This window comes from Heloderma suspectum, chromosome 3 (genome assembly GCF_057233095.1).
Source record: "Heloderma suspectum isolate Gila_16-S chromosome 3, 16-S_ref, whole genome shotgun sequence".
NCBI lineage: Eukaryota > Metazoa > Chordata > Lepidosauria > Squamata > Helodermatidae > Heloderma > Heloderma suspectum.
The window spans coordinates 305,406,317-305,434,300 of record NC_139460.1 but is presented as its reverse complement, the minus strand read 5'-3'; the positions used below and the strand labels follow the sequence as shown (position 1 = coordinate 305,434,300).

General features: G+C 44.6%; 1 protein-coding gene across 5 annotated transcripts in view; it reads left to right on the top strand.

Moving 5' to 3' along the window:
* Positions 1–8,535: 8,535 nt before the first annotated feature.
* GOLIM4 (golgi integral membrane protein 4) overlaps positions 8,536–27,984 on the top strand; it is an 80,305-nt gene continuing 60,856 nt past the window's right edge. For 4 of the 5 annotated variants that reach the window (XM_084847463.1, XM_084847461.1, XM_084847459.1 and 1 more), the window contains exon 1: positions 8,536–9,600. In XM_084847463.1, coding sequence (XP_084703589.1) covers positions 9,414–9,600 — 187 coding nt within the window. In that variant the 5' untranslated portion in view covers positions 8,536–9,413. The remainder of the gene's footprint in view (positions 9,601–27,984) is intronic. The other variant, XM_084847460.1, reaches the window with a different exon arrangement.

Here is a 27,984-nt window from a genome sequence, read left to right as displayed (position 1 = left end):
ATAGAAGTGAACGTTTTGCCATAGCTGAGTGGTTTATAGTTAAAGAGAAAAAAATATATATCCATGCTCTTTCACAAACATAATTAGAAATCACAACTATGCAATGCTGATAATGAACTTGAGCCTTTCTGCATTTAACCATCACTGTTGGGATGAGGAATATTTTTTCTCACAGGGCATCCTCATTATTATGGGTTAAAAAGAACTGCCAAATTAACTTACAGTACAATTCTCTACATTTCTACTCAGAACTAAATCCAATTGAGTTTAATGGGGCTTACTCCGAGATAAGTAGGCATAGGATTGCAGCCTAAGCATGCAATCCTATGCATGTTTAGACAGAAAAACGTCCTATAACTCCCAGCATTCCCCAGCCAGCATGGCTGTCTGGAAAATGCTGGAAGTTGTACGACTTTTTTCTTTCTAAGGGCACAATCCTATCGGGATAGGTGGCTGCCTCCGAACTTGGGGGCCTATCCAATGCAGGGCAGGAGAAGCATGGAGGGGATCATTCCCTCCACGCTTCTCCTGCCCTGCATTTGCAGCTAGACAGCCAATTTTGGCTGTCTAGCCACGGGAAGGTGGAGCGGGGGAAGTGGCTGCTGGATGACACATAGGATGTGTCATACCAGCATTTCTGCCTTCCCCACCCTGGAATGCCCCCAGGAACGCCCCGTTTTCACTGGTCCGCACTCCTCTTCTGAGCGCAGAGCCGTTCCGAGCTGCCTGCGAGGCAGCACAGGAGGGGGGGAGGTCGGTTCCCGGAAACCAACGTATCCTGTGGCCATCTAGCCGCTGACTAGCGGTCATAGGATTGCTCCCTTAACATGCATAGGATTGTGTCCTATATGTATATAATACATGAATACTATGAGAACACTTGTATTTTTAAAAAAGGTTTTTTTTAAAGCCTGTCATTAATTTTTTCAAAAAACTGACAAAGCAACATCTATAGTGAGTCTGAAAAAAGATACATAAATATATATATATACACACACATACACATACATACATACATATCAGTCAGCAACTATAATTCAGTTATACCGCCTTCAAGTCTTTGAAAAATATCCAGTCCCACTACTGGTGCAAAATAATACAGAGCTAAATAATATTTTTATAGGATTATAACTGCCATCAGTGTAACGGCTTCCATCAAACAATCCTATTGAATTGTCATGAGGTCTGGGGAAACTTTTGTTAGAAATCTTTGCAGGGCCACCCAAGAGATTCTGCTGCCTGAGATGGAGAAGCAAATGGCATTTCCCTTCCTCCTTCCAGGCCAGATCTACACCTTATGTCATATCATTACGATCCCATCACAATAATGCTATATCACTCTTGCACATTTATACCTCACAGGACACACAATGACATTTGTTGTGGTATTTTGGATAATGTGGAATAAAAAACAGGAAATAACATTACAAAAGCAGTATATCGAATGTGGCCCAACAGTTATCAGTGCACTTCAATACCGCTATAAAGCAGTCGTGTAGATCTAGCCCCAGTTAAGGTGCATTGTAGCCACTCAAGTTTCTTTTGCAGAAAATCCCACAGGAATCTCTTCTCCTCCCTGGCAGTAAAAATGTAACAATAATAAATTTTAAACGTTAATAATTTGCTGCCCTTTCATGATGCTGAAAATCAGCTGCCTGAAGCAGCTGCTGCACACTGCCTAAATGTAGGACTCACCCCTCCACTCAGAATTTCTACTCCCAGAATTCTTTGGGGGGAGGGAATGGCTGTTAAACCAGGTTAACTTTTTCACATGCCTTCGCTGTTCATACAATGGTCAAAGAAATGGTTTTTTTTCTCTGCTTGGGCACCAACAGTCCATTAGATGGCGCCCAATATCTGGCATTTCCCGCTCCGAACGACTCGGAACGAGTACCCCCATATAGCATTTATAAAACGATGTTTGGTATGAAAAAAGAGCCAACAAATGTCTGAGTGTCTGGGACTGCAATAAAGCCTGAGATTCTGAAATTAGAGGACATCCATTCTATGCTACGGGGATCTGTTGATCTGAAATCATTTAGGCTAGTTCTTTTAAAGATCTGTTCCCCTGTTTCTGATGTTCATCAGTAGTATTCACATTTCTTTACTAGTGTGACCTTTTTCTCTTCTCATCTACACCATTCTGCACTGACCTAGGCCAGAAGTCAAGGGCAAACTCTTTAAAAATGAATCAGAAATTTTGTGTCATTTCCACACATAGCAAAATAAATTTTAAAAAATGTGTTTTTAATTGCATTTTTAAACTGTTAACCCCCACATAAACCCCCACAGAATGAAAAGAAAAGACCATAGGAAGAGTCATGCCAGATCAGACTAAAAGCCTATATATAAGGTGTCCACTTATGCATCACCAAAACAAAAGGACAAATGAGGACACAGATTTGCAGAAAAGTTGCATGTGCTGGTTTATATGTATAGATGCAAATGTAGAAATATTTCCTGCAATTTAAATAGAAATACAATACATCCCACCATAGTGGGCAAGACTGTGATCAGGTGACCTCTTGGTCTACTGTTCAGGTGATAACTGTTGATTGGCAAGAGCTCTCCTTTCTTTAGGTTTGTTATCTTTATGCTGGAATTGCAGTGGACAGCCCTTCAAATGGAGGGTGCCTTCAAACAGAAGAACTGTCCTCTGTAACATAGGCTAGCATTTTGTTCCCACTGTGGCCAACCAGATCTATATGGGAAGCCAACGAGCAGCACATGAGTGCAATAGCACCCGCCCACTCATGTTCCTCTGCCTCTGATACTGGAGTTCATAGAATCATAGAATAGTAGGGTTGAATGGGGCCTATAAGACCATCGAGTCCAACCCCCTGCTCAATCTAAGTCAAAGCATCAGTTAATATATAGCCATTGTGACTAGTAGCCGTTGATAGCCTTAACCTCTATGAACTGTTTTAATCATGTGGCAGTGAATTCCATAGTTTATCTATGCACTGTGTGAAGAGCTGCTTCTTTTTATCTGTCCTGAATCTCCCACCAATCAGCTTCATGGGATGTCCCCAGGTTCTAATATTGTGGATGAAGAAGACACATTTCTCCCTATTCACTTTCTCCACACCATGCATAATTTTGTACAACCCCATTATGTCTCTCCTTACTCACCTTTTTTCTAAGCTGAACAGTCCCATACATTGTAATGTTTCCTCATAAGGGAGTTGCTCATGCCCCTTTAACAATTTGGCTGCCTTTTCTGACCTTTTCCAGCTCTACAATATCCTTTTTTATGTGCAGTGACTAGAACTGTACTCAATATTCCAAGAGTGGTTGCATAATACATTTGTATTAGGGCAGTATGATATTGGCAGTTCTATTTTTTATTCCTTTTCTAATTATACCCCATATGGAATCTGCACATGTTTATAGACTCTAAAAACATATAGCTGAAATTGCCATACACACATGTAGAGGATTGCTGTGGACATGTGCAAGCTGCATATAAGAACATAAGAACTGCTTTGCTGGATATGACCAAAGGTTTATATAATTCAGTTTGTATAATTCAGTATTCTGTCTCTAACAGTGGCTAGCTACATGCTCTTGTTGGTCCCTTTTTGGATTTGGTATACTGCTGCTGAACATGGAGGTTCTAATAGTCATGAATATGCCCATGTTCTATGAAGTTGTTTACCCCGCCCACTTTTTAAACAAAAGTACATGTCATGTTGAAATTCCATTCCCAAAATAATATGTACTTTGGCCCAGAGTAGCCGTTACCACCTCTTGTGGTCTTGAATTTCATATTTAATTCTGCATTGTATGTGAAGAAGCTCTTCCTTTTCTCAGGATGATCAAAGGTTAGCAATGTGCATGTGTTTACATTGCCCTGGGCACGCATTTCAGATTTGAAAATGGGGCATGCATACCAAATGGTTCTCTGCAGCAATCTATAACCAGTTAGTACAAAGAGAAGCCAAAACTGTAGACATATTTGCATAGGTTTCTGTGTACACAGGAGCCTGGGGACCCATTCGAACTCTGAGTACAGGGCATGTGAATATAGGTGTGTAACCACCTTGAGAAGACTCCTCCCTTGAAATGCCAGTCCCTGATGGATACTAAGAGAAGGTCAATAGCTGATCAGGTTAGAAATATGTGGATTTTTGCATATCCCAGGTCAAAAGCCCATAAAGTCCAGCGTCCTGTTTTCCAGAGCGGTCAACCAGATGCTACCAGGAAGCACGGCGTAAAGTCAACACTCTGTCTCCAGGCAACAGATATTCAGAGAAATGCCTTTCAACCTTGAGGCTCAATTTAGCTACTGTGGCTAAAAGCTGTTGACGCACATACACTCCCTGACTCTATCTAATCCCTTTTAAAAAGCCAACTCAGCCAGCTGCCATCATCATGTGGAGGTGATTCTGTAAGATGTGCAAAGAAGTACTTTCTTTTGTTTGCCCTGAATCTACTCCCTCCCTGTCAGTTTCACTGGGTGACCTCAAGTTCTTCTATTATGATAGAAGAAGGAGGAAAAAAGATCTCTTTCCACTTTCTTCCCACCATGCATAATTTTAGTTTTCAAAACTACAGTGATTATAGCCTAAGCATAGACTGATAAGCTATCAAAGTACAGTAGATCAGATACATCAAATTTAGTTAGGATGTAGTATCACAAAAACCTTGAATCTTTAGTCATCCTTGTTAAATAACTCAGCAAAATCTTATAATAATCCAATAGACTTGTGTCAGGGTTCCCCTTATGACCTGGACCCCCGACTAACTCCTTAAGGATCTCTTGCCTTCTTAAGAGTCCCACCTTCCTTCTTTTAACTTCCTCTTTCCAATTATGTGCGGTTTAGGCTGCGGACGTGGAGTGTTCAACACTCTAGGCACAGGGTTTAACCACAACAGTTTACTGGTAAATTAAAGCAAGCAAATCACAGCTAAAAGTATTTACGTAATAGAGCTGAGTGATACAAAAGGCATTAAGAAAAAATAAAGTTGCAAAATGCAAGTTCCTTTACCCAAGCTGCACTTAGACTTCTGCAGGCTGCTTCTTCTTGTTCCCTCTTCAGGCTCTGGTCTCCTTGACACTGCTCTTATCCGCTCTCTCACTTTCTTTATATACCCTCCTCCCTCAAAACTGAAAGTACTGCTTCAAACCTGAAGAAATGAAACTTAACTGGGGAAATAAAACTGAAACTTAGCCTGGCTCTTCTTAAGCTCTTATGTTCATGCTACCACTTATAACCACACTGATTCTCATTGTAGTGTAGAATGTATTAATTTATTTATTTAATACCACCCAACTTGTATATAACTCAGGGTGGTCTCAAATCATAAAAAAAACCCAAACAACAATAACATAACCAAAACAATAAAGAATGAAACTATCAAAAATATTAAAACATTAAAAATATTAGAGGCAGCAGTGAAGTTACTAATCAGAGAAACAGATTAAAGATTAAATGCCTTTCAAAGGGAAAGGTCTTAACCTGGCATCTAAATATATACAGAGAAGATGCCAGGTGGATCTCTCTGGGAAGGGCATTCCACAAATTGGGGGCCACTGCAGAGAAGGCTGTTTCCCTGGTGGCCACCTGTTGCACCATTATGGGTGGCGGCACCCAGAAGACTGAGGGGAGATATTATAGTGCTCTTCAAATATTTGAAAGGTTGTCACAGAGAGGAAGGCCAGGATCTCTTCTCGATCATGCCAGAGTGCAGGACACAGAATCATGGGCTCAAGTTACAGGAAGCCAGATTCCGGCTGAACATCAGGAAAAACTTCCTGACTGTTAGAGTAATACGACAATGGAACCAGTTAACTAGGGAGGTGGTGGGCTCTCCCACACTGGAGGCATTCAAGACAAGGCTGGACAGCCATCTGTCAGGGGCACTCTGACTTAGATTCCTGCATTGAGCAGGGGGTTGGACTTGATGGCCTTGTAGGCCCCTTCCAACCCTTCTATTCTATGACTCTGTGAGAGCATAGCCTCTGAAGGTGATCTTAACAATCAAGCAGGAACATAGGGGAGAAAGCACTCCTTCAGGTAAACTGGTCCAAAGCTGTATAGGGTCAGCATCAGCACTTTGAATCAGGCCATTAACACCCCAAAATAAAGTATTTGTAAGTAGGCAATATTGAAATCAATAGATTCTGATCCAGTGTAAAAGCATTTAAGAACAATTGAAACTATCTATACATTATAATAAACTTGCAACATTTCTTTTGCTGGTAGCAATTTACCCAAATTATGCTAATTAGCCTGCAGCAGAACTGAATGCTTGTGAGGAATTCCACTTGGACATATTAGCTCAGCTTTGGCAAAGTTCTTTGTAATTGCTAGTAACATTATTTCGGAGAAAAAAACAGGGAGAAACAGCACAGTGTGATAGTTCAGATGTAAAATGATTCGCCCAAAGGCAAACTAACTGGTGATCTAAAAGTGATAGTTTGGTATGTCAGTCATTACAGTAGCAGCCTCTAACCCGAAAGGTCAAGTTATTCAACAGCCTTTATGTAGCTGTTTGTAATGTGTACAGTGCACAATGGGTCTAGCGCAGAAGGGTCAGGAATAGAGCTTTCCCAGTGCCAACTGTATCTCTTTGGGTGTCATATCCCCGCTGAAGGAATCCTCCTCTGAGGAGAAGCTAGAGCTCTCAGAGATGGCCAAAACCAAGGAACCACTCATGGCAGGAGACCTGGGGGAGCCTGGGCCCTCAGGAGAGATGACCATGGTTCTGTCCCCACAGAAGGAGGGCTCCTTTAAGATGAAGTGCTCAAATAGAAAGGACTCCTCAAGAAGAAGGGACACCTCAGGAGCAAGACCTGTAACAAACTGCATCTGAGCCTTGGGTGGGGCTCAGGAAGTTCTGCTAATATATGCCTGCATTTTCGGTCTAGCCATGGCTGGAAACAACAACTTCTACCACCTTAAGAGCATAAGAACAGCTATGCTGGATCAGACCAAGGGTCCATCTAGTCCACACAAAATGCTTCACTCACCTTTATCAGTGGACCTAGGCCGCTTCATACATCACACTTTTCTTAGCATTTCCATGTCAAAAGAAAGAGATGTAAAGCCCTCACATGTGAGGTTTGCTGCATGTAGAGAGACTAGAAAGCTGTGATTAGCCTTGGCTGCAGTGCATATGGCACACTCCCTGTGTGCACACTACACATAGTGAACAAACATGTGTGTGTGATTGTGGTGCAAAACTCTTCCAAAATTATTTTAGCAGAGATGTAGTAACACAAAAGAGACATGTATATGCACCATTGGAAGTGCAACCCCTTTCATGCCATTTAAAAGACAATGGGTTGCAGATTTAGGCGTGCACAACTGGGCTGGTGGAAGCGGAATTCCCCTCCCTGAGACAGCCCCTCCAGATTCCAGGCTCAGGGACTCTGCTGAATGAGCAATGGTGCTTGGGAGAGGGGGATCCCCTAAAACAGGTGGGGGCCACTTCCGTGAGTGGAGCCTTTCCATCTGCAGAAGGCAGATCCTGGATTCAACCCATTTTGTTTGCACCCAGACTTGTGCAAGCTACTATCATTCAGCCTCCGCAGCACATCTGTAACAAGTGGATAGACATGCTTGGCAACCTTAGATGGGTGAGCTTACCAAGATAATGAACTGAAATGCTTATTTAAAAAGCATACGGTTGCATTGTGTAATCAGCTAATTGGTTAGCTTTATCTTTTGATCAACTAAAAATTGATCTCAACTCAATTAGTAAACATGCACACGTACTTATAAAAACTGCAGAGAGCAACTGTTACCATAGAAGGGACATTTCCTCTCCGCAAAGGAGGGAGCCATGGTGTACGTACGTACATCATCTGAAAGCAAAGTATCCTTTTTGTGTTTAGATAAATGTCTGTAAACCGCCCAGAGTCTTTGGGCTATTGGGCGATATAGAAATGCAATAATAATAATAAAAAAAACCTGTTTTATTTATGCAAATTTAATGAAATGTCCAATCGATCCAAACTCCTGCAACTAATCGACTTGAGTTTTCTTTCACCGGGTGACGACTTCCTAAGAACACAGAAACGCCCCTCTCTTAAGTGCCACGCCAGCCCTCCCGGACCTGGTGCCCTCCAGCCATTCCGGACTACAACTCCCATGCGCCCCCTCCAGCCTGGCCAATGGCCAGGGAGGGCGGGCCTCGCAGTCCAAAACATCTGGCGGGCACCGGGTGGGGAAAGGCCGCGCCGAGGTCGGGGAGAGAGGCGCTCGGGTCTGGCCCGGGCGCGCCTCCAGAGCGAGGAGATGCCCCGGCAGGCGCGCGCGGATACACACACGCGCACGCTCAGGGCGGGCACGGACCCGCGGGAGGGAGGCCACGTGACAGGCGGGGCCCCTCCCGCGCAGGTCTGCCTGCCGCGCGCCGCCGGGCCGCGAGGGGCGAGGGGCGGGGGCGAGCGCGGCGCTCCGCGGGCCAGACGGACGCGGCGGGCGCCCAATGCGCGCGAGCGCCGCCGCCCCCGGAGGGCGGGGAGAGTGCCGGGGCTGCGCCCAATGAGGCCGCGGCCGGAGCGGGACTTCCTTCGGGGATCCCGCTGGAGAGAGGCGGCGCGGGAGCGGCGGTGACACGTAAGTGCGGGGCTGGAAGGCGGCCGAGGCGCGGCGAGGGAAGGAAGGTCCCCCTCGCATCGGCTCAGCAGGGGCGGCGAGGAACTTAACTGCGGTTCCCGCGGGCCGGGGAAGCCGACCTGGGCTGGGGATCCGCGGGGAGAAGCCCGGCAGTGGGGGACTGGGTCTCGCGGGGATCTCCCGGGGCGATCGCAAGCCGGGGAGCGGGTGGGAGACGGCAGTGGCCCTCCCCCTCCAGCCGCCGCCGCCGCCGCCGCCGCGCGCGCCCGAGCCCCCAAGAGCGTGGTGCAAGGGGAGAGGGAAAAGTCATCGCCCAGACAGAAAGAAAGAAAGGGGGAAAAAAGAGCCGATCTGGAGAGGTCTCGGTGGAACAGCCGTGGGGGGCGCCTTCCTAGAGACCGAGCGATCTGCAAGCGAGGGGAGAGCAGTCTGGAGATGCCCCGCGTCTTCTGAGCCGCGCCTCCAAGCCAAGCTGGAGAAACTTCGCCCCCAGCCGGCGTATGTGGAGGTCGGGCTTGGCCCCGTCTAGAGGGAAGTGGAGAACGGCGACCGAGCCTCCCTTCACCCTACAGACTGGGGCCCCTTCGGACCCCGCAGCCCTGTCCCGCCTGGCCGCAACATGAGCACAGACGCCTGGCCGAAGGTAGCGCCGTGCCAAGTCGCCGCCGGTTAAAGTTCGCGCCGGGGTCTATGGCCGCAGCTGCGCTCGGCGCTCCCGCGCTCCCAGGCCCCGCTGGCTGCCGTTCGCGCCGCCGTTGCCCGACGCGGCTTCTCGCGCTGACCGCTGCCTAAAAGCTGAAGCCTTGAGGGGGACGGGCTCCTGGATCCTCCAGGGAAGGGACTATGGGCAACGGGATGTGTTCCCGGAAACAGAAGCGGATCCTGCAGTCCCTCTTGCTCGTCACCGTGGTGTTTGGCTTCATCTATGGGGCGATGCTCTATTACGAGTTGCAGAACCAGCTGAGGAAGGCCGAGGCTGTGGCCCTCAAGTACCAGCAGCATCAGGAGTCGCTTTCAGCACAGTTACAAGGTAAAAGCTTCCTTTCTCCAAGCAGGAGCGCTCCGCCCCCCTCCCGTCCTGGTGCCTCTGAAAAGCTCTTTCATTTTAGTGTCCTAACGCGGACCACCCTAGCTTCGTAGCCAGTGCTGTTATTGGCCTGTAATTCTGGCCCACAGTCATGTGTGCGCCTGTGCTGTTGAAATCAATGGGAGTTGTGCATGCAGCTCTCTGTGGGATTGCAGGCTTGATGTAACATAAGTGCTGCTTTGTTGGGTCAAGTCAAAGTCTGTCCAGGCCAGAGTTCTTTTCACTTATAAGCAGGGCATGAAGGTACACTGTGTTCGAAGATGGAGCTAATAGGGGCAACTTTTGGCCCTCCAGATGGTTTTGGACTCTGGTTCCCATCAGCCCCAGCAAACAAGGGCAAAGGTGAGAGATTGTGGGAGTTGTGGTCCAACAACATCTGGCGAGCCACAGGTGCCCCGCCCCTGCTTTAAAGCCATCTTGCCATGGAAGAATAATTCTATAATTTTACTATGCGTTGTGTGATGGACTTCCTTTCATCAGCACCAATCTACTGCGAATCAACGCAGTTAGCTGGTGGCAAAGTCTGGGAGATGAGAGAAGGAGAATCTTTGGGCAGTTCATAATTTTGTGAACATCTTTCTTTCCCCCTCAATAGTTGCCTTGTGTTTTTGAATCAGTAACAAAGACAACAAGAAAGCTAAGGACATACATGTTTGAGATGAGTCAGGAACCAGTTTGACATTAAATAACTTGGGGATCTAGTGGGGCTTAACAATTTACACCTTCCTTTTTCATTCTTCCTTTTTGTTCTACACCTTCAGTCCCAGGCAGGCAGCACAGGAGTGTTTATCAAGCACCTGGTGGACTGCAATGTGGAACTCATGGACTGAGTTGGCCCTGGTGGGTTGCAAGTTGTGCAGGTCTGTCCTAATCTGTTTAGGGAGCAATCCTATGCCCCCAGACAGCGTCTGGTGGGTGGTGGCATAGGATAGTTTGGTTTCTTGGCTCTGAGGTTGAAGACAGGGCTCCGACCTGGTAGCTAGGAAACCGTGCTGCCCACACCATCCCCTTGTAGCTGGTGCAGAAAGAACTGTGCCGGCTATTTCTCCGCACTTGGAAAACTGAGCCCTGAAATGGGAAAAAGGGGTGTTCCTGGGGGCAGGGAGGGGAGGAGACCGGGGAGACTGCAATACAACATATCCTGTGGCCACCCCAGCCTCCTGCCCTCCCCCTCCAAGGTGCCTGTCCAGCGGAAATGCAAGGTGGCTGGAGTGCAGAGGCAAAGATCACCTCCACTTCCTCCATCCCTGCATTGAATGCTCAGCAGCCTGCAAGTTTGGAGGCTGCTGGCAATCCACATGAGATTGGGCACTTAATCTGTTTTCTTGGGGGTATGCTCTGAGTTCCCCACCCCTGTATCCCTGCTGTTATCTCTGACTTCATATCAGAGATACCAGTGAGGATTCCTCCAGAGGGTGGGGCTTGGAGGACAAGCCCCACCCTCTGGGGGCACCCAGGGAAGCCTGTGGGCCGGATGAGGAACCCCCATGGTCTAGATTAAGGCCACACTTCTGCTGTACACGTTTATCTGGAAGTAAACTCCACTGAACACAATGGGATTGCTTCCGAGGAGACACGTATAGGATTAGACATCTATTTTACGTGTATGTATGGTTTAAAATGATTTTCTTTCGGGGCAGATGGGGCTGCAAATGTAAATGAATGAAATGGGATTGATGTGTTTTAAAATTCTTGTGTCTTAAGATGCCTAGACATTAAAAAGTAACTTTTGAAATAGGATTGGACTTGAGATTTCCTGGAGCATACTATCAGTTGGAAAATATGGTTGTACACAGATTGACTGACTGGTGTCATTTATGTGCTGTGGTGTATTTGTGAGAAATAATGCTCCATGAAGCAATACCAGGAAGACGAATGTAGTTTTAAATAATATCACATATTTAATATTGGGATCTCCATTAGGTAATAACGTAATCCATGAAAACTTTGAAATCCCATCTTCTGAAAGTGATTGTGTTACAGATGAATATTGGAAATATATTTTCAGTGCTTGTAATTCAGCTAAGGTTAATCAAGTCAGAGCATTAATTGATGGAACAATGTAAATAATAATAGCATTTATTTATATAGCACAAAGCCCAGTGTTCAAGCATTTTTCATATATGATTTCAGTAAATCTGCAATAGCCAATTAACTGGTGGTCGTGAAGCAATTGTATCTGTCCCAGCCTTTAATCAAGTTGTTAAAATGTTGCCCTTGCTTTCACTTGTAAAAAGAAAAAAAAAGATTTACAAACGGTAAGAAACATGCTCTTTGGGCTTTGTAATACCCAAGAAGTGTGTATGCCCCATAATTGTGAAGCTTTTTTACTTGGTGTCGACAACTTTATTGTAGAGCCTGACCACCTGTGAAGCAATCATTTGTGTGGCGAAATACACTCCTGATCTGCAGATCATTGAAATGATTGAAATGATCTGGAATTAGGGATACAAATTTCATTATGAACTGACCACTCTAAGCCTCTCAAACTAACGCGTGGAGCAGAATGTAGCTATCCTTAGGATTCCGCACTTCTCTGAATGTTGTGATGCGGTTGTTGGCTCAAAAAATGAGTGCACATTTTAGGATAAAATACATCTAGAAATGTATATTTTGTGGAAAATATGTTTAAAAATATATATTTAAATGCAGATTTCCATGTGGGTTTTTTTTAAAGGTGCAGATTAACATGGAAGTGGTGCAGAGGGAATTTATGAATGAGCATGTGCAAAAGTGACCAGAAATCGACTGGTCTGTCCATCCCTATCTGGAATGTAGAACAGCCTAGCCACCAAGATTAGAGGCTGATTCTTGATGTAAATTCTGAATAGGGAGTGCTTTTATGTGTCTCAAAACCAGTGTAATCCAGCATTTCTTTTATGTGTGCATGTATGAGTGTATATAGAATGTTGAATGTATAGAATGTATAAAATTAATCTATGTTGGCACTCATGTGAATATGGGCTAAATTGTGGATAGTCCATGAAAAGTATATAAGTACTTAGCTTACGTCTTCTTCGTGCTGGAATATTTGGCATGCTCATCCTTTCTGGTGGCCTTTTCTCATGCTGCAATATCTCTGTGGTGTAATGACTAACCAGTTACATAGGTGCATGTCTTCTCCTTTTGGATATAAATTCCCAATTAGGCAACTGTGAAAAGGCATTGATGTACCTTTGAGTACTTTGAAATTCACCAATGAATGTTGACATTCACCAAGGTCTGGGCATCCATGATAATGTGTTTTTGAAAACTTCAATAGTCTGAATCACTGAGGGTGCACTCCTAGAATGCTGGTAGTAGACCTTACTTTTCAGAAGGCATACATGGGATTCCACTGTTAGGGAGGTGCTGTGTGTGTTCAGCTAAGGGCTAGTTCACAAACGCACGTCACTAGCTGATGTGGCTATCCAAATTGATGAACAAATGGCAGTCAAACATCACAAATCAAGCTTTCTTATTCCATCACCTCAGTCTTTTCATTGGAGTCCGTTCACACATCCACTTGCGAATTATCAAGTGTTGAGTAATGACGTAAAACAAAACGAAGTGGTGTCCATGCATGTGTGAAACAGCTGCAGGAGTCGATGAGTGATGGAATATCAAGCAATATTTATCTATGTGTGAATCAGCCCTCAGTGCAACAAAGGCTTTTCATTTCTTGCACATGGGAATCTGCCATGTTCTGTGTCAGTCAAAGTTCTGAGCGGTCTATCGCGCTCAGAAGTTTGATTGGCAGTGGCTTTCCAGGGTAATAAGCAGAGGCTTTTCCCATTGTCTGCTGTCTGATCCTTTTAAGTTTTGATTGGAGTTGTCAAGAATTGAACCTGGGACTTTTTGCATGGAAGGTGTGAGCTATGGCCCCCTTCCCAGGAGATAATGGGAATTAAATTTGTGTGTGAATGAATATATTAGTAACTGAGAATCTAGAACTATCATGTCTCTGAAATATGGTTCCAAGTTTAAACATTCTAGCAGTATCAAAAATGGACAGACCTGTGTATACGAAAAGGTACCACAAAGGTAAAATAAATACATTGGCTAAGAATTGACTATGTGGCAGATGGGCCACTCTGGCAGCTTGACATGTTTGTCAAATGTATTTGAAGAGCAGATTCTGGGAATGAACATCCTGTTCCTGGGTGAAGTTAACATTCAACAAGTCTGTTTTCTCTCTCCCACCCTGCCGCCCCTCAGTTTGCTCTTGCCAAACTGGAAAATAACAGGGGAAATTTACAGGTATGGTTGGGAGATTTTGGTATATTGCTTTCTTCATCTGGAGTGAATGTTGGCTGTGTATTTTTCTGATCAATGCAAATACACAAAAGGCCATTGCACAGAAGCAGTCAGTCAGAAGAGTAACAGATCATGGATCACAGAGCAATTTATCCGAGGAGGCATTCCCAAGACAATTTAATACAGATTAATTAAATTCTCATCATGCTCTGAGAGGTGTTTTGTTTGCCCCAAGAGATGCCCGAAATGCAGGAAAGGGGGACACTTTTCTGACTCTGTTGAAGTTTGTGTTAGGTGCGGAGAGGTGGTTTCATCTGCATTAACCATTTGATTTTTTTTTAATGGTGAATGATTCACACATAAATGTGCAGTGCTTGAGATTACTTGATGATTCGCTGCTGAACGTTGGGACAGATGGCACTGAAAAGCACTGTGTGCAAGCTGATACAAAAGTTCTGTCTTTGACATTCGGTCTGTGATGGCTTATTCGTGCATATACCTTAATATGCAAATTATTGCTTAATGCTGCAGTCATCAAGTGGTACGAACTCACATGTGTAAACCAGCCCTGGTTCTCTTCCACACTAGCCAGTCTGCATGAACTGGTTGCCTTCTTCGCTGTTTACTGAGTTTCATTTCCCTGCAGAAGAGTATAGTCCTTTTGCTTTTCTCCCTTCACTTGGTTGATTCCTCTGTGTCATTTTGGACTCCATTGGTAAGCACAAGATAATAATGACCATGGGGAAAGGCAACAGGAATGCTCTAAGCGGAAAAGTTTGTCCTGGTTGACTGAACAAATACCATGGGTTTATTCTTCTGCTGTACCTGTAAAAGCTCAATGGGAGGGGGATATCTACCATTGAAAAGACTCAGTTCTTGTGAATTAGAACTTTTTTGGCACTGATTTAAAACCAACTTCATCAGTGTGTGTGTGTATATGTTTGATGCATGGATTTGAATTTTGATGCTCTGGGTCATGAATGGGAAACCAGGAGTCTAGGTCAGGGGTCCCCAATGCGGTGGCACCTGTGGGCACTTCCAATGGTGTGCCCCTACCATGCCCCCACCAATTTTTTTTTTTAAATTGGATTTTTATGAAATGCATACAACTTTCTAGCAATTATACAGAGGCTTCAACAAAAGTGGACCAAATACCAAATAAGTATCCATTTGAAAGTAGCATCTATATGCCCCCTGTTCAAATATTGAAAGCGTTGGAAAGTCCTCAATCCATTACATTAAAGAAGAACATATAAGAGCCATGCTGGATCAGACCAAGGGTCCATCTAGTCCAGCATTCTGTTCACACAATGGCCAACCAACTGCCTATGGGAAACCCACAAACAGGAGTTTTTTCCCTATCCTTCCAGTGTTGTAATATCAGTCTTTTAGCTGTCAAAGGTGCAGAGAATCAGTTCACGCTAGCCATTTCTTAATTTTGAGGAAGCAGGTAAATAACTGAAAAGAGCGTGTACATCAGTGAATATTAAAGACTATTCCAGTTCAAAATTTTTCTGTGTAATAACTTCCTCCCCAAAAGAAGCAGCTACTGGACATTGCCAAAACATATGTTTAACAAAAGCACCAGCTGTATTGTACCACCAGCAATTAGCTGAATTAGACAATCTCCTATTGAAGAGATTTTGCGACGTCCAATAAACATGAAACAAACGTTTTTGCTGAAGAAGACACAGCCTAAGATTCATAGATGCAACAGATGGACACCAAAGTAGGGATGTACAAATCCCTTACCTTGCTCCGCTGAGGGGCATCCGCGGTGGGGGGGAGGTGCTCCGTCTCTCCCCCCGGAATCCTGCCCGGCCGGCTCCGCGGCTGGCTCCAGCCGCCTGCAGCCAGGCATCCGGCCGCTGGGCAGCCCTGCAGGGATGCAAATGGTGGCTGTCGTAGCCGCCACCATTTGTGTCCCTGTATTGAGCCGTGATAGGCTACGTAAATATTTACGTAGCCTATCACGGCGGGGGGGGGGGGGGAACCCAGCGTACGCAAATGGTGGTAGCCGCCGCCATTTGCGTACGCTGGGGTTCCCCCCCCCCCGCTGTGATAGGCTATGTAAATACTTATGTAGCCTATCACGGCCTCCACAGGGACACAAATGGCGTCCCTGCATTAGCCGTGATAGGCTACGTAAGTATTTACGTAGCCTATCACAGCTTGAAGAGGAGGAAGCAAATGGCGGCCGCAGGACGGCTGCCATTTGCAAAGCAGCACCGACAGGAGCAGGTAAGTGCTCCGTTTCACGCGCCTTTCGTGGGGTGGGGTCGGCGGGGGCTTCGTTCCGCGACGGATTTCGGGGGGCTGAATGCACTGGCATTCGGCCTCACCGAGATCCGTTGCGGAATTGTCTAACATCCCTACACCAAAGTGATGATTTGCTGATTCGGCATTTTGTGGTGGTGCCCAAAGCAGTTTCTCAAATTCCTAAATGTGCGCACGTCATGGGTCCAAAAATGTTGGGAACCCATGGTTTCAGTGCTGCTCTAGATGCTGAGCTCTTGGTTTGGTTTCCTGCATTTACACTGCCTGCCTCCTGGTCAGTATCTCAGTGACCTGGCTCACATGTGATGACAAGCCACTGTGGGTTAATTTCCCTGCAGGGCTTGTCAGTGTGGCAGCAGCCACCATTTTTAAAATGCAATCCACAGTGGGGGCACACCATGGCTTGTCATTAGGTGTGAACCCGGCCAAAGGGGGTTGTTGGCGTGGTTAACCACCCAGAACCCATGGCTTGTTTATGTTTGTGGATGGTTTGCTAACCACCCCAACAATCTACCCTGGCAGGATTCGCAAGTAATGGCAAAATACGGGTCACCCTCTGCCATGGCTTGCATTTAAAAAATGTCGGCCAGCACACAACGGCAAGACCCATGGGAAAATTAACCCGTGGTGGCTTGTCATTACATGCAAACTGGCCCTGTGAGCCTCTTTCCCTTTAGACAGACAGAGATGCTGACCAGGAGGCAGACAAACAGGAAAGCCAGCCATGAATAGAGCTGTGTGCAAATGGCCTCTTGAAATTCTCCACCTTACTTGTGGGCCGAGAAATTTGGGAGACAATTTCAACAATTTCTCCCAGATAGGGCTCCCCATTCACAGGAGTTGTAGCACAGCTTCTTTTTTTTCGTAAGGGTTTTGGGTTTTTTTGTGCTGCAACAGCATCAACTGTCTTGGCAGGCTGGCCACCAGTTTGCATCCACTGCAGTGCAGGTGAGGGCAGTGGTGTGTCTAGTCCCAGGGATGAGGTGGAGTTGCCTGCACATCCTGATCTGAAAAAGCCTTATGGGAGGAATTACCTCATGGTGCCTTAAACTGTGTTTTAATTGAAGTGTAGGAAGCTGAGGTGGCTACAGGCTGCTGGAGAGATGATTGTACAGTGAAAAACAGGACACTCGTGCTCATTCCTTGGCCACCTCATAAGTAAGGTAAGTCTAAGAAACCCAAACCCAACCCATGCAAATTTCTATGAAAATTCTTCACCTTTGGATTTCTTTTTGAAAGCAATTTCTCTTCTATCAAATTGAATGAGAATGGTCGGAAAAAATGTGGGAGAAATTTTCAGCCCAGCACTAGCCATGAAGTATCATCATGTGGGGGTGTGGCTTGGAGAGAGGGGGTGTGGATGGGAGAGACCTTGAGGTCCAGATCTGGAAGTTCCCAACCCTTGTCCTAAAAGCAAATGTCTACAAATATTTTACTCTTTCAATTTTCATATCCTTTCATACCATCTTTTAAGGTTTAAAATAGCACAGGCTAACAGTAGCAATGAAAATACAAAAATAAAACAGCTGTAGTATAAAAGAAAGAAGTAATATAAGTTGTCATGGGATTTTCAGCCACGGTGTGTGTTTGGCCTCCTCTAGCTTGGCAGTTTGCATGATAGATGTACAGAGCAGCTCATTCATTCCTGGTTCAACTGTCACTCTTGCCCCTTCCTGCATTTTTCATGGTGCCACCTTTCTTTGAAAAAGCTTTCAACTGCTGCATTACACCTATTTTATATGTTCACTCACCTCTTTGGTTTAAAAACCAGAAATCTTTTAAGAAATAGTTGCAAAGCTGCTCTGGGGATTGGGGGAGGAGGTGGGCTGGTTGCATCCCACTGCACCAACCATTACGTTCCCTCCAAAGACAGAACTTTCCCAGGCTCCACTGTGTTGAGTACATGCACAACCATTTTTAAGGGCTTGCCTTGAAACAAAGTAAATCTGTTTACAGAGGAGCTAAATAGCTTTCTCTACTCCCCAAAATGATAGCTTTGTATGTCCCCTCTAACTGTAGGGTAGGTTTCTAGTATACAAGAAAGCACATGGTTTATATAGCATCTATTCCTGTTTATCTGTTATTAAGAAGTGAGTTCATTGTGTTAGAAAAGAAGAAAAGGGTGCAATACCATGCCCAATTTATGCAGAACCCAGTGGGAGGAAGATAGTGGCATTTAAGTGTATATAACTACATGCAAGATTGTTGCAAAAATATCTATAAATAGTTACCTATACTTTCTCCATTACCAGCCTGGCCTTACCAGTTGTTCTCTTGTGAAATGGATACTGATGTAATTTTGGAAGTGCAGGAATGTTAGCATAGCTTGCTGAAGTGCTTTAAATAGGAATTACGCTGTGGTCTTGAGGAAGAATTAAAAACCTTGCATGCCAAAACTAGCTCCAGGAAATGTGATAGCATAGAAAGGTCTAGACAGTTACCACATCGTTTTTCAAATAAAAGTGGGTGATTGGGTTAAAGGAAGAGAGCTTCCAAAAATAAGACCAAAGGAAAGCTGTAAAATTATTTTAGTTTACAATATATGAAAGGATAAATCTCTGTCAAGAAAGTTCCATCTCCCCCCCCCCAGCCCCTCATAACCATCCAATTTCCAGTGTTAAAATGGCCACTATTTTGTTTTTCTTTTATAGTGTAAGCCTGTTCATTCTTCTTAACTTGACAATTGTATGTAATCTAATCTTTTGAGGTGGATGATAATGATGGCAAGTGGTATGTAGAAAAGATTCATCATCTTAAAACAACTCCTACCATTTTCATGCAGAAAATAATAACATAGGAGGAGCCTTGCTGGTTGAGGTCAAAGGTCAATGTCATCCTGTCACCTGTTTCTCCTAGGGGCCAGTTGGATGCTTCCTGGAAGCCACAGCCCTCTGCCAGTTGTTGTTGTTGTTCAGTCATTCAGTCGTGTCCGACTCTTCGTGACCCCATGGACCATAGCACGCCAGGCCTTCCTGTCCTCCATATGCCATATTCATTGCATCGGTGATGCTATCTAGCCATCTCATCTCTGCCAGTGCTCCCTAACAACTAGTATTAGTGCTAGACTTTGATTCCTGCATTGAGCAGGGGTTGGACTCGATGGTCATATAGGCCCCTTCCAACCCTACTATTCTATGATTCTAGGCTGCCCTGGAAGATGGGGGTTCCACATTGCCATTACCAGGCCTATCCTCTGTGAAGGTGGTAATAATACTTAGTTGGTGTTTCCAGAGGCTAAATCCTTTTGCTTGTGTCAGTGCCACTGTCTAATCTAGGCCTGGACAATTCATAGCCCACCAAGCCAAATGCAGCCCCCCAGCAATGTCTTGTAACCTCTGAGTTGCTTGACAACTGTTCTGTTTTAGCAGTCTGAGGCAGGCAGCAAAACCTAGTGCAGGCTACCCTACATGGCCAGTCAGCTCTTTTTGGGGTCGAGGTGTGCAGGCCCATTCTAATTGAATTGATTGATTGATTGATTGATTGATTGATTATATTTCTATACGGCCCAATAGCTAAAGCTCTCTGGGCAGTTCACAACAATTAAAACCACAAAATACAGCATCGAATACAATATAAAATCTAAAAGTTTAAAACTACAGTATAAAAGTGCAACCAGAATAAAACCTAGCAGCAGTGCAGAGATTTAAAATACAGTATCGCTGCATCATGGAGAAAGCAAGAGAATTCCAGAAAAACGTCTATTTCTGCTTCATTGACTACGCTAAAGCCTTTGATTGTGTGGATCACAACAAACTGTGGCAAATTCTTAAAGTGATGGGAGTACCAGAACACCTTACCTGTCTCCTGAGAAACCTGTACGAGGGTCAAGAAGCAACAGTAAGAACCAGACATGGAACAACCGATTGGTTCAAAATTGGGCAAGGAGTACGACAAGGCTGCATATTGTCACCCTGCTTATTTAACTTATATGCAGAGTACATCATGAGAAATGCCGGGTTGGATGAATCAGAGGTTGGAATTAAGATTGCTGGGAGAATTATCAACAACCTCCGATATGCAGACGATACCACCCTAATGGCAGAAAGCGAAGAGGATCTCAAGAGCCTCTTGTTGAGGGTGAAAGAGGAGAGTGCAAAAGCTGGTTTGAAACTCAACATTAAAAAAACTCAGATCATGGCATCTGGCCCCATCACTTCCTGGCATAGAGAAGGGGAAGAAATGTAAGCAGTGACAGATTTTACTTTCTTGGGCTCCAAGATCACCGCAGACGGTGACTGTAGCCATGAAATTAAAAGACGCTTGCTCCTTGGGAGGAAAGCTATGGCCAACCTAGACAGCATAGTAAGAAGCAGAGACATCACCTTGCCGACAAAGGTCCGTCTAATCAAAGCTATGGTTTTCCCAGTAGTAATGTATGGCTGTGAGAGCTGGACTATAAAGAAGGCTGAGCACTGAAGAATTGATGCTTTCGAACTGTGGTGCTGGAGAAGACTCTTACGAGTCCCCTGGACTGCAAGGAGGTCCAATCAGTCCATCCTAAAGGAAATCAACCCTGAGTGCTCATTGGAAGGACAGATAATGAAGCTGAAGCTCCAATATTTTGGCCACCTAATGCGAAGAGAAAACTCCCTGGAAAAGACCCTGATGCTGGGAAAGACTGAAGGCAAAAGGAGAAGGGGACGGCAGAGGATGAGATGGCTAGATAGCATCACGGATGCAATGAATATGAACTTGAGCACGCTCCGGGAGAGAGCGCAGGACAGGAAGGCCTGGCGTGCTATGGTCCATGGGGTCACGAAGAGTCAGACATGACTGAACGACTGAACAACAACAACAATAGATTGAAAACAACAGAGCTGAAAGACTAAAATGCCTGGGAAAATAAAAAGGTCTTCGCCTTGTGCCAGAAAGTTCACAAGGTGCCAAGTGAGCCTCTCTGTGAAGCTCATTTCATAATCGGGGTGTCACAGCAGAAAAGGCCCTCTTCTTGGTAGCTACCCGCCCCACTTCCTTTGGCAGGGGCTCCCAGAGCGTACAGCTACTACAGATGTTTCATCTATCAGTTTACTCAGATAGCTCCTCATAAAAACAGTCTACCTGCATGAGGTGTGAGGAGTGAAGAAGAAGAAGCCAGTGAAGTGAATTGTCACCAGCAGTTTCTCTGTCTACTGCTGCTTCATCAAGCACATACTGGGCTGCTCCTCCCCTCACAGAGGCCATTCCAGTCAACTGTCCTATGAGCAGGAGAGGAAGAGGAAAGAAACTGTTACCATCACCGTCTTTTAAAATACGGTTTTCTACCTCTGTCTGTCTGTCTGTCTATCCACTATTCTTTGTGTGCCATGTCTTAAATTTAGATTGTAAACCTGAGGGCAGGGACTGTCATGCTGTCCTGGGTTTTAGGAAATAGCTGATTTTGCTTTATTGGATTTATTGGGAAGACTATTGAAAAAATGCTAACCCACCTCTCTTAAAACAATATAAGGTGTTGTATTTTGATTTGGCAAATGCTAAATGTTTAATGATAAATAAATAAGGGCGCGATCCTATGGCTGCTAGACAGCGGCTAGATGGCCACAGGATTTTTTGCTTTCTGGGAACTGAGCTTGGAGCCAGTGCTCTGAGGTCAGTTCCCAGAAAACTGACTCCCCACCCTTCCCCCACCACCTTGTAGGTGGCGCGGTTCGTCCCCGGCTCCGCGCTCAGAAGAGCAGTGCAGAGTGGGGGAAAAGGGGGCACTCCTGGGGGTGGGGAGGGGATGGCGGAAGAGCCGTTATGACACTTCCTTTGCTCCATCTGGCCTCCTCCGCCACTGAGGTGCCCCAGCTAGACAGCCGGCTGTCCAGCTGCAAATGCAGGGTGGCCAGAGTGCAGGGGAGAAGATCCTGCATTGGGCAGTTGGTCGCTTCTGAGTTCAGAGGCGGCCGACTTCCCCCATAGGATTGTGCCCTAAGAATTTGAAAATATAAATAAGTAAAAAAGTAGTGATTGTATTAAAGATAGAGGTTCACAAGCAGGTTCACCATGAATTCTGGGTAACTTCCATAAAAAATAATGGTCAAGTTGACCTGGATGCTATCCAAAGAGAAAATATTGCGTTAAAGCCAAACTTTGACCAAAAGGCTATTGGAGTAATGTACAGCTGTGAGACTCTATTATTATTATCCAAGTCAAAAGTGTACTTAAGATTTTCGCTTATCAATTAATGAGCAAAAATATTGTGCAAGGTACATAGCTTGCTATAGAGATGTCTAGAAAAATGTATAGATTTAGGTTTAATTGGCTAATTTTGAGTAAGGAGCAGGGCGAACAGGGGGTGAGAAGTTTTGGAAGGTGCATCTTGTGATGTGGTGGGAGAACTGCAGATGCCCAAACTTCCTCTCTTACACAACTGTAGAAGTGCTTGAAGATTTCATTACTTGAAGATTTCATTTGGAGGGTATTTTCAAACAAATGGTCCCACCTTTCTTCCCCCTCTCCCACACAGAAGTCATGTGGAGTTCTGCACCCTGTTCAATATGTCTTTTTAGGGGAAACTTAGAAAGTAGGTACAGAAAGGTGTGGAGATATGGAGTGAGAGAAGCTTTCTCTCCCTCTCTCATAATAGAATTTGGGAGTCATCCAACAAAATAGATGGGCAAATATTCAGAACAGACAAAAGAGAGCACTTCGTACACTCTACAGCTGGGAAGATAGAAAGCTGCCTTATACTGCGTCAGACCATTGGTCCATCTAGCCCAGTATTGTTGGTATTAACTGGCATAGGCTTTCCAGGGTTTCAGACAGAGCCCTATCTGAAGATGCTAGGGGTTGAGTCTGGGTCCTTGTGCATGCAGAGCATATCCTCTATCACTAATCTATGGCCCCTCCCCAACTAGTTTGTGGAATTTGCTGTGGTGATGGCTGTTAGCTTACATGGTTTTAAAAATGGAATAAGGCAAATTGATGGAAGATCAGTGGCTATTAGTTATGATAGCTGTATGGAATTCAGAGGGAATGTGCCACTGAATACCAGTTGCGGGAGATGAACTGAAAGAGTCATTGCTTTTGTGGCCTGGTGGTGGGCTTCCTGGAGGCATCTGATTGGCCAATGTCAGAAGTAGGATGCCAGACTAGATGGACCTTTGGTCTTATCCAGAAGGGCTCTTCTTATGTTCTGTTCCTAAGAGCTTTACTGTTTGATATTAAATAAATGTTTGATGTTAAGCAGGAAAAGTGACAGTGCTAAACACTTAAGGACATTGCCCCTGATTTTGATTTTTATTTCAGTGAGTAGTATCCAATTTTAGTTTTACATAGAGTAGACCCATTGAAATGAATGGGACTTAATTTAGTTGGGACTAAATTAAGTATCATTCATTTCAGTGAGTAAGACTCTATGTAGGACTAACATTGGATACTACCCTCTGTGTCTACTGCCTCTGTGAGATATCTTACTGCAATAATTGGCATCTCTTGTAGACTAGGGATAGGCATCCTTGTCTTCTCCAGATGTTTTAGACTACAACTCCCATCAGGCCCAGCTAGCATGGCCAATAGTATGGGATTGTGTCATCTGAACCTGGAACTGTGGCTTGGCTCTCCCACAACAAGCACCCTGAGTTTCAACTCTGGCTTCTCAGGAGAGACAAGCCAGAGTTCTGGATTCAGGCAGAGCATCCCTGGCTTGTTTAGCTGCTCCCACTGGCAGGATGAACCAAGCAGGCGCACTTGAGTCATGGTGGCTCGTTTGTGACATCCCAGGGTTTAAAAAACAACCCGGGTTGTCATTTTGTGTATGAACTGGAACTGTGTCTGTATACTCCTTTTCTGCAATTGCTGCACTTAAAGTGAGTTTGTAACAAAATCAACATAAAAATGTAAGTTCATTGTGAAAAATGTCATCAAAACAGTGTTTTTTATTGTTTTCTGGGTGTTATAGACAGAGGGTGTTCTGTTGTAATTTCAAAACGTTAAACTGTTCTAGTATAATTGATTATATAAGAAGAGTGTAAAAATGTGTTGCCATCCCAGCCAGTTTTTTTTTTTACCCTGCATTAATATTTCTGATTAAATGCCAAATAGGGTTGGTTCTTGATCTCCAGCAGCTTAGTTTCATCCCTGGAAGGAGCCAATTAACAAGCTAATTATTGGGTAGTGCTTGAAGGCTAGCTCCCTGTGCAGGCCATTGTCAATGCTTTACTAATTACATGCATTAGGCATCCTAATGTATTGACATGCCCATGAAAAATTACCTGAACTGTAGCCTAGATGCTCTTTTGTTATTAAGTACTGAATATTGTGGACGGAAAGAATGTTTTATGGAGCGTTTCTTTTATCTAAGTTTTGAAAAGGGCTTTTGTGGAATATGGGCAGGTGTGTACAAGTGTGATAGGAAAACAAGGGATTAGAATGAGATGCAAAGGAAGAGGCTGAATATGGGGGATGTCTGGATACCCAGTCCAGAAATGTATATGTAAACTTATCGGAGAATTAATTTCTCAGACTAAGGAGGGCTGACAGTTTTATGCGGCAGTGACCAGTAGACTGCTTGCCAGGTCACCTGACCATGTCTTCCAGAAATGAGCAAAAGAGGTGTCTTGAAATTCTCCACACTATGTGTGGGTGGCAAAACTGGGGTGTGCATGTGTGGAGACTGTTTCACTGAATATTCCAGGTGGAGGAGAAATTATCCCAACAGTTTTTCAGGAGTGGGTCCCACCATTAGCAGTGGCAGCAGCACTGCTCCTTTCCTTTCTCCTGAGGCTTTTGGGATTTTTTTTTGCTGCCACTGCAGGTTCCATTTTTAGTGCCATTTTTGGTAGAAAGGCAGGGTACAAATCTATCTATCTATTTATTTATTTAACAGCAGCAGCAACTGTATTGGCAGCTTGGTCACCATTTTGTATCCTCCACGGTGCCCTGGACATAAGGGGTGTTGGGGTGGGGGAGGGAACGGGGAAGATACCCACCACCTGGGATGGACAGAAAATCCCCCATCACCTTTGCTCCAGCTTTGTCCCAGGTAAAGGTATGGGAAGGGAGAATTTTGGAGACTCTGGGGTGTGGGGACAAAAGTCATATGACCTTTGCTTTGGGGTACTACCTACCTTTACAAGGTGGTTTGAGGACTTGGTCCCTTTTCTTTTATGTTTTAAAAAGGTCCGGTTGCTGAGTACTTGAAAATCTAGCCACTAATGCCCCTGGGACTGATGTCACATGATGATGTAGAGTTGTTCCCTGGGACATTCCTGGGAACACCCCCCCCATTGCTAATAAAACCGGAGCAAAATTCTCAGTCCAGCTCTAGCTACCTCAAATAGATAGATTATGTTGGTGAATATTTAAAGAATATTTGGCAATGCGTCTATCTTTCTATCGGTGGATGAGAATGCAATCAGTTGTATGGCTTTTGCATTTGCTTGGACTGATTGCCCAAGAAGGAAAATAGCTTTTAAAAAATCCTTTTATGGAGCACCCTGCTAATGAATGCTCTAGTAATGGGCAATTAAATAATTCAGAGACTAGTAGCTCTTATCTAAATTCAGTACTTATCTGAAAGAAACAGTGCCACATTTAAAACTTGAGGGTCCCATTGTAGAAACTTGGCATTTAATAGGGATAAATGCCAAGTTCTGCACCTAGGAAAAAGAAACCAAATGCACCGTTACAAGATGGGGGATACGTGGCTCAACTTCACTACAAGCGAGAAGGATCTTGGAATTGTTGTCGATCACAAGCTGAATATGAGCCAACAATGTGATGTGGCTGCAAAAAAGCCAAATGCTCTTTTGGGCTGCATTAATAGAAGCATAGCTTCCAAATCCCGGGAAGTACTAGTTCCCCTCTACTCAGCACTGGTTAGGCCTCATCTGGAGTACTGTGTCCAGTTCTGGGCATGACATTTTAAGAAGGATGCAGACAAACTGGAGAGGGTTCAGAGGAGGGCAACCAAGATGATCAGGGGACTGGACACAAAGCCCTATGAAGAGAGACTGAAAGAACTGGGCATGTTTAGCCTTGAGAAGAGAAGACTGAGGGGAGATACGATAGCGCTGTTCAAGTACTTGAAAGGTTGTCCCAGAGAGGAAGGCCAGGATCTCTTCTCGATCATCCCAGAGTGCAGGACACGGAATAATGGGCTCAAGTTACAGGAAGCCAGATTCCGGCTGAACAACAGGAAAAACTTCCTGACTGTTAGAGCAATACGACAATGGAAGCAATTCCCTAGGGAGGTGGTGGGCTCTCCCGTACTGGAGGCATTCAAGACGAGGCTGGTCAGCCATCTGTCAGGGATGCTCTGACTTGGATTCCTGCATTGAGCAGGGAGTTGGACTCGATGGCCTTGTAGGCCCCTTCCAACCCTACTGTTCTATGATTCTATGAAATCTTACAGAAGCCAGCCTGGGGAATCCACATGGTAACTCAGTCATATGAGAGGAAGGCCAGGTTCTCTTCTCGATTACCCCAGAGTGCAGGACATAGAATAATGGGCTCAAGTTACAGGAAGCCAGATTCCGGCTGAACATCAGGAAGAACTACCTGACTGTTAGAGCAATACAACAATGGAACCAATTCCATAGGGAGGTAGTGGGCTCTCCCACACTGGAGGCATTCAAGATGAAGCTGGACAGCCGTCTGTCAGGGATGCTTTGACTTACATTCCTGCATTCTATGATTCTATGATTTGTTTCTATCATTTTCTGGCACCTTGGAGCAGATAATTGTGTGCATCCATAGGCTTATCAAGTCTTGCGGTTTTGACCTGAAGTCTTAGGTATTTAAGCCTTCTTCTCAGATCTCTAGAGGAAGGAATGAGATCTCAGGGGGACAGAGCAGAACCAAGGGGCAGGCTATTTTCTGCTTGGCTTGATAACTTTTGCCATTTGATGCCCCCTTCCATGTCCCTCAGGATCAACACTGAGACACAGGTGCTACCCTATAGCTCCCAGGCTACGATCCTCTGAATCTTGGGGTCTGTGTGTCAGAAGACCTGATGCTTTTCAGCTCTATAAATTATTCCAAATGTATAAAGTTAGATTGAAAAGGTGTACCCACAGTTATGAGAAATCAACCATAGGTCATTCAATTCATATGGTTAATGTTACAAGAATATATGATGTTGACAATTCAAATCAGTACGATTACTGATGTAGGTTTTTTGGAACATTTTGAATTGGAACATTTTCCAGAAAATTTGCATAGTGTAATGTGCATGCCAACATGTCCATTTTGCACTGGAATTTTTTTGGATGCGATCTAATTTAGCATGCTTTTTTTTACTTGTATTTAGTAAACAACAAGGCTAAAAAAGTACCCCATGTTAATTTTTTGTCCCAGTACTATTTGACCTGTAATATTTGAGGGAAAATATTCACACTTAATGTAATTTAAATGATGTATTATGTAGACTTTATTTAATTGGAATAATTGTAGAATTTTAAAGACAGTGGTGTGTACTTCCCTTACATTGTTTAAATTTAAGAAAAAACAAACAGTTTATTGAGACACTCAACAGCTGAGACACTAATAAGTGTTAGCAACCCAAAGAACTGTGTGTGATGTTCACAACCACTCATCTACAACTTTGAATCTGCCATACTTGCCGAATATTTTGTTTGCAGTTGGCACCCTTTAACAACCTTATGAAATGGAAAACTTTCTGTGGAAAAATAAAGCACTGGAAGATTTTCCGTTTCGGAAGATTTTCTGCCCCACGTCACTGAATATGATACCTAAAAATATAATGGCATGGCTACAAAGGACTGCAGTACTAGCTCCACACTCCCAAGGGAGGTCTGGACTTGTGTTTCTCTGCTTTTTATACATTCCAAAATAGTCCACGGGAGCGATGCTTTGGCCGTGGTGAAAACA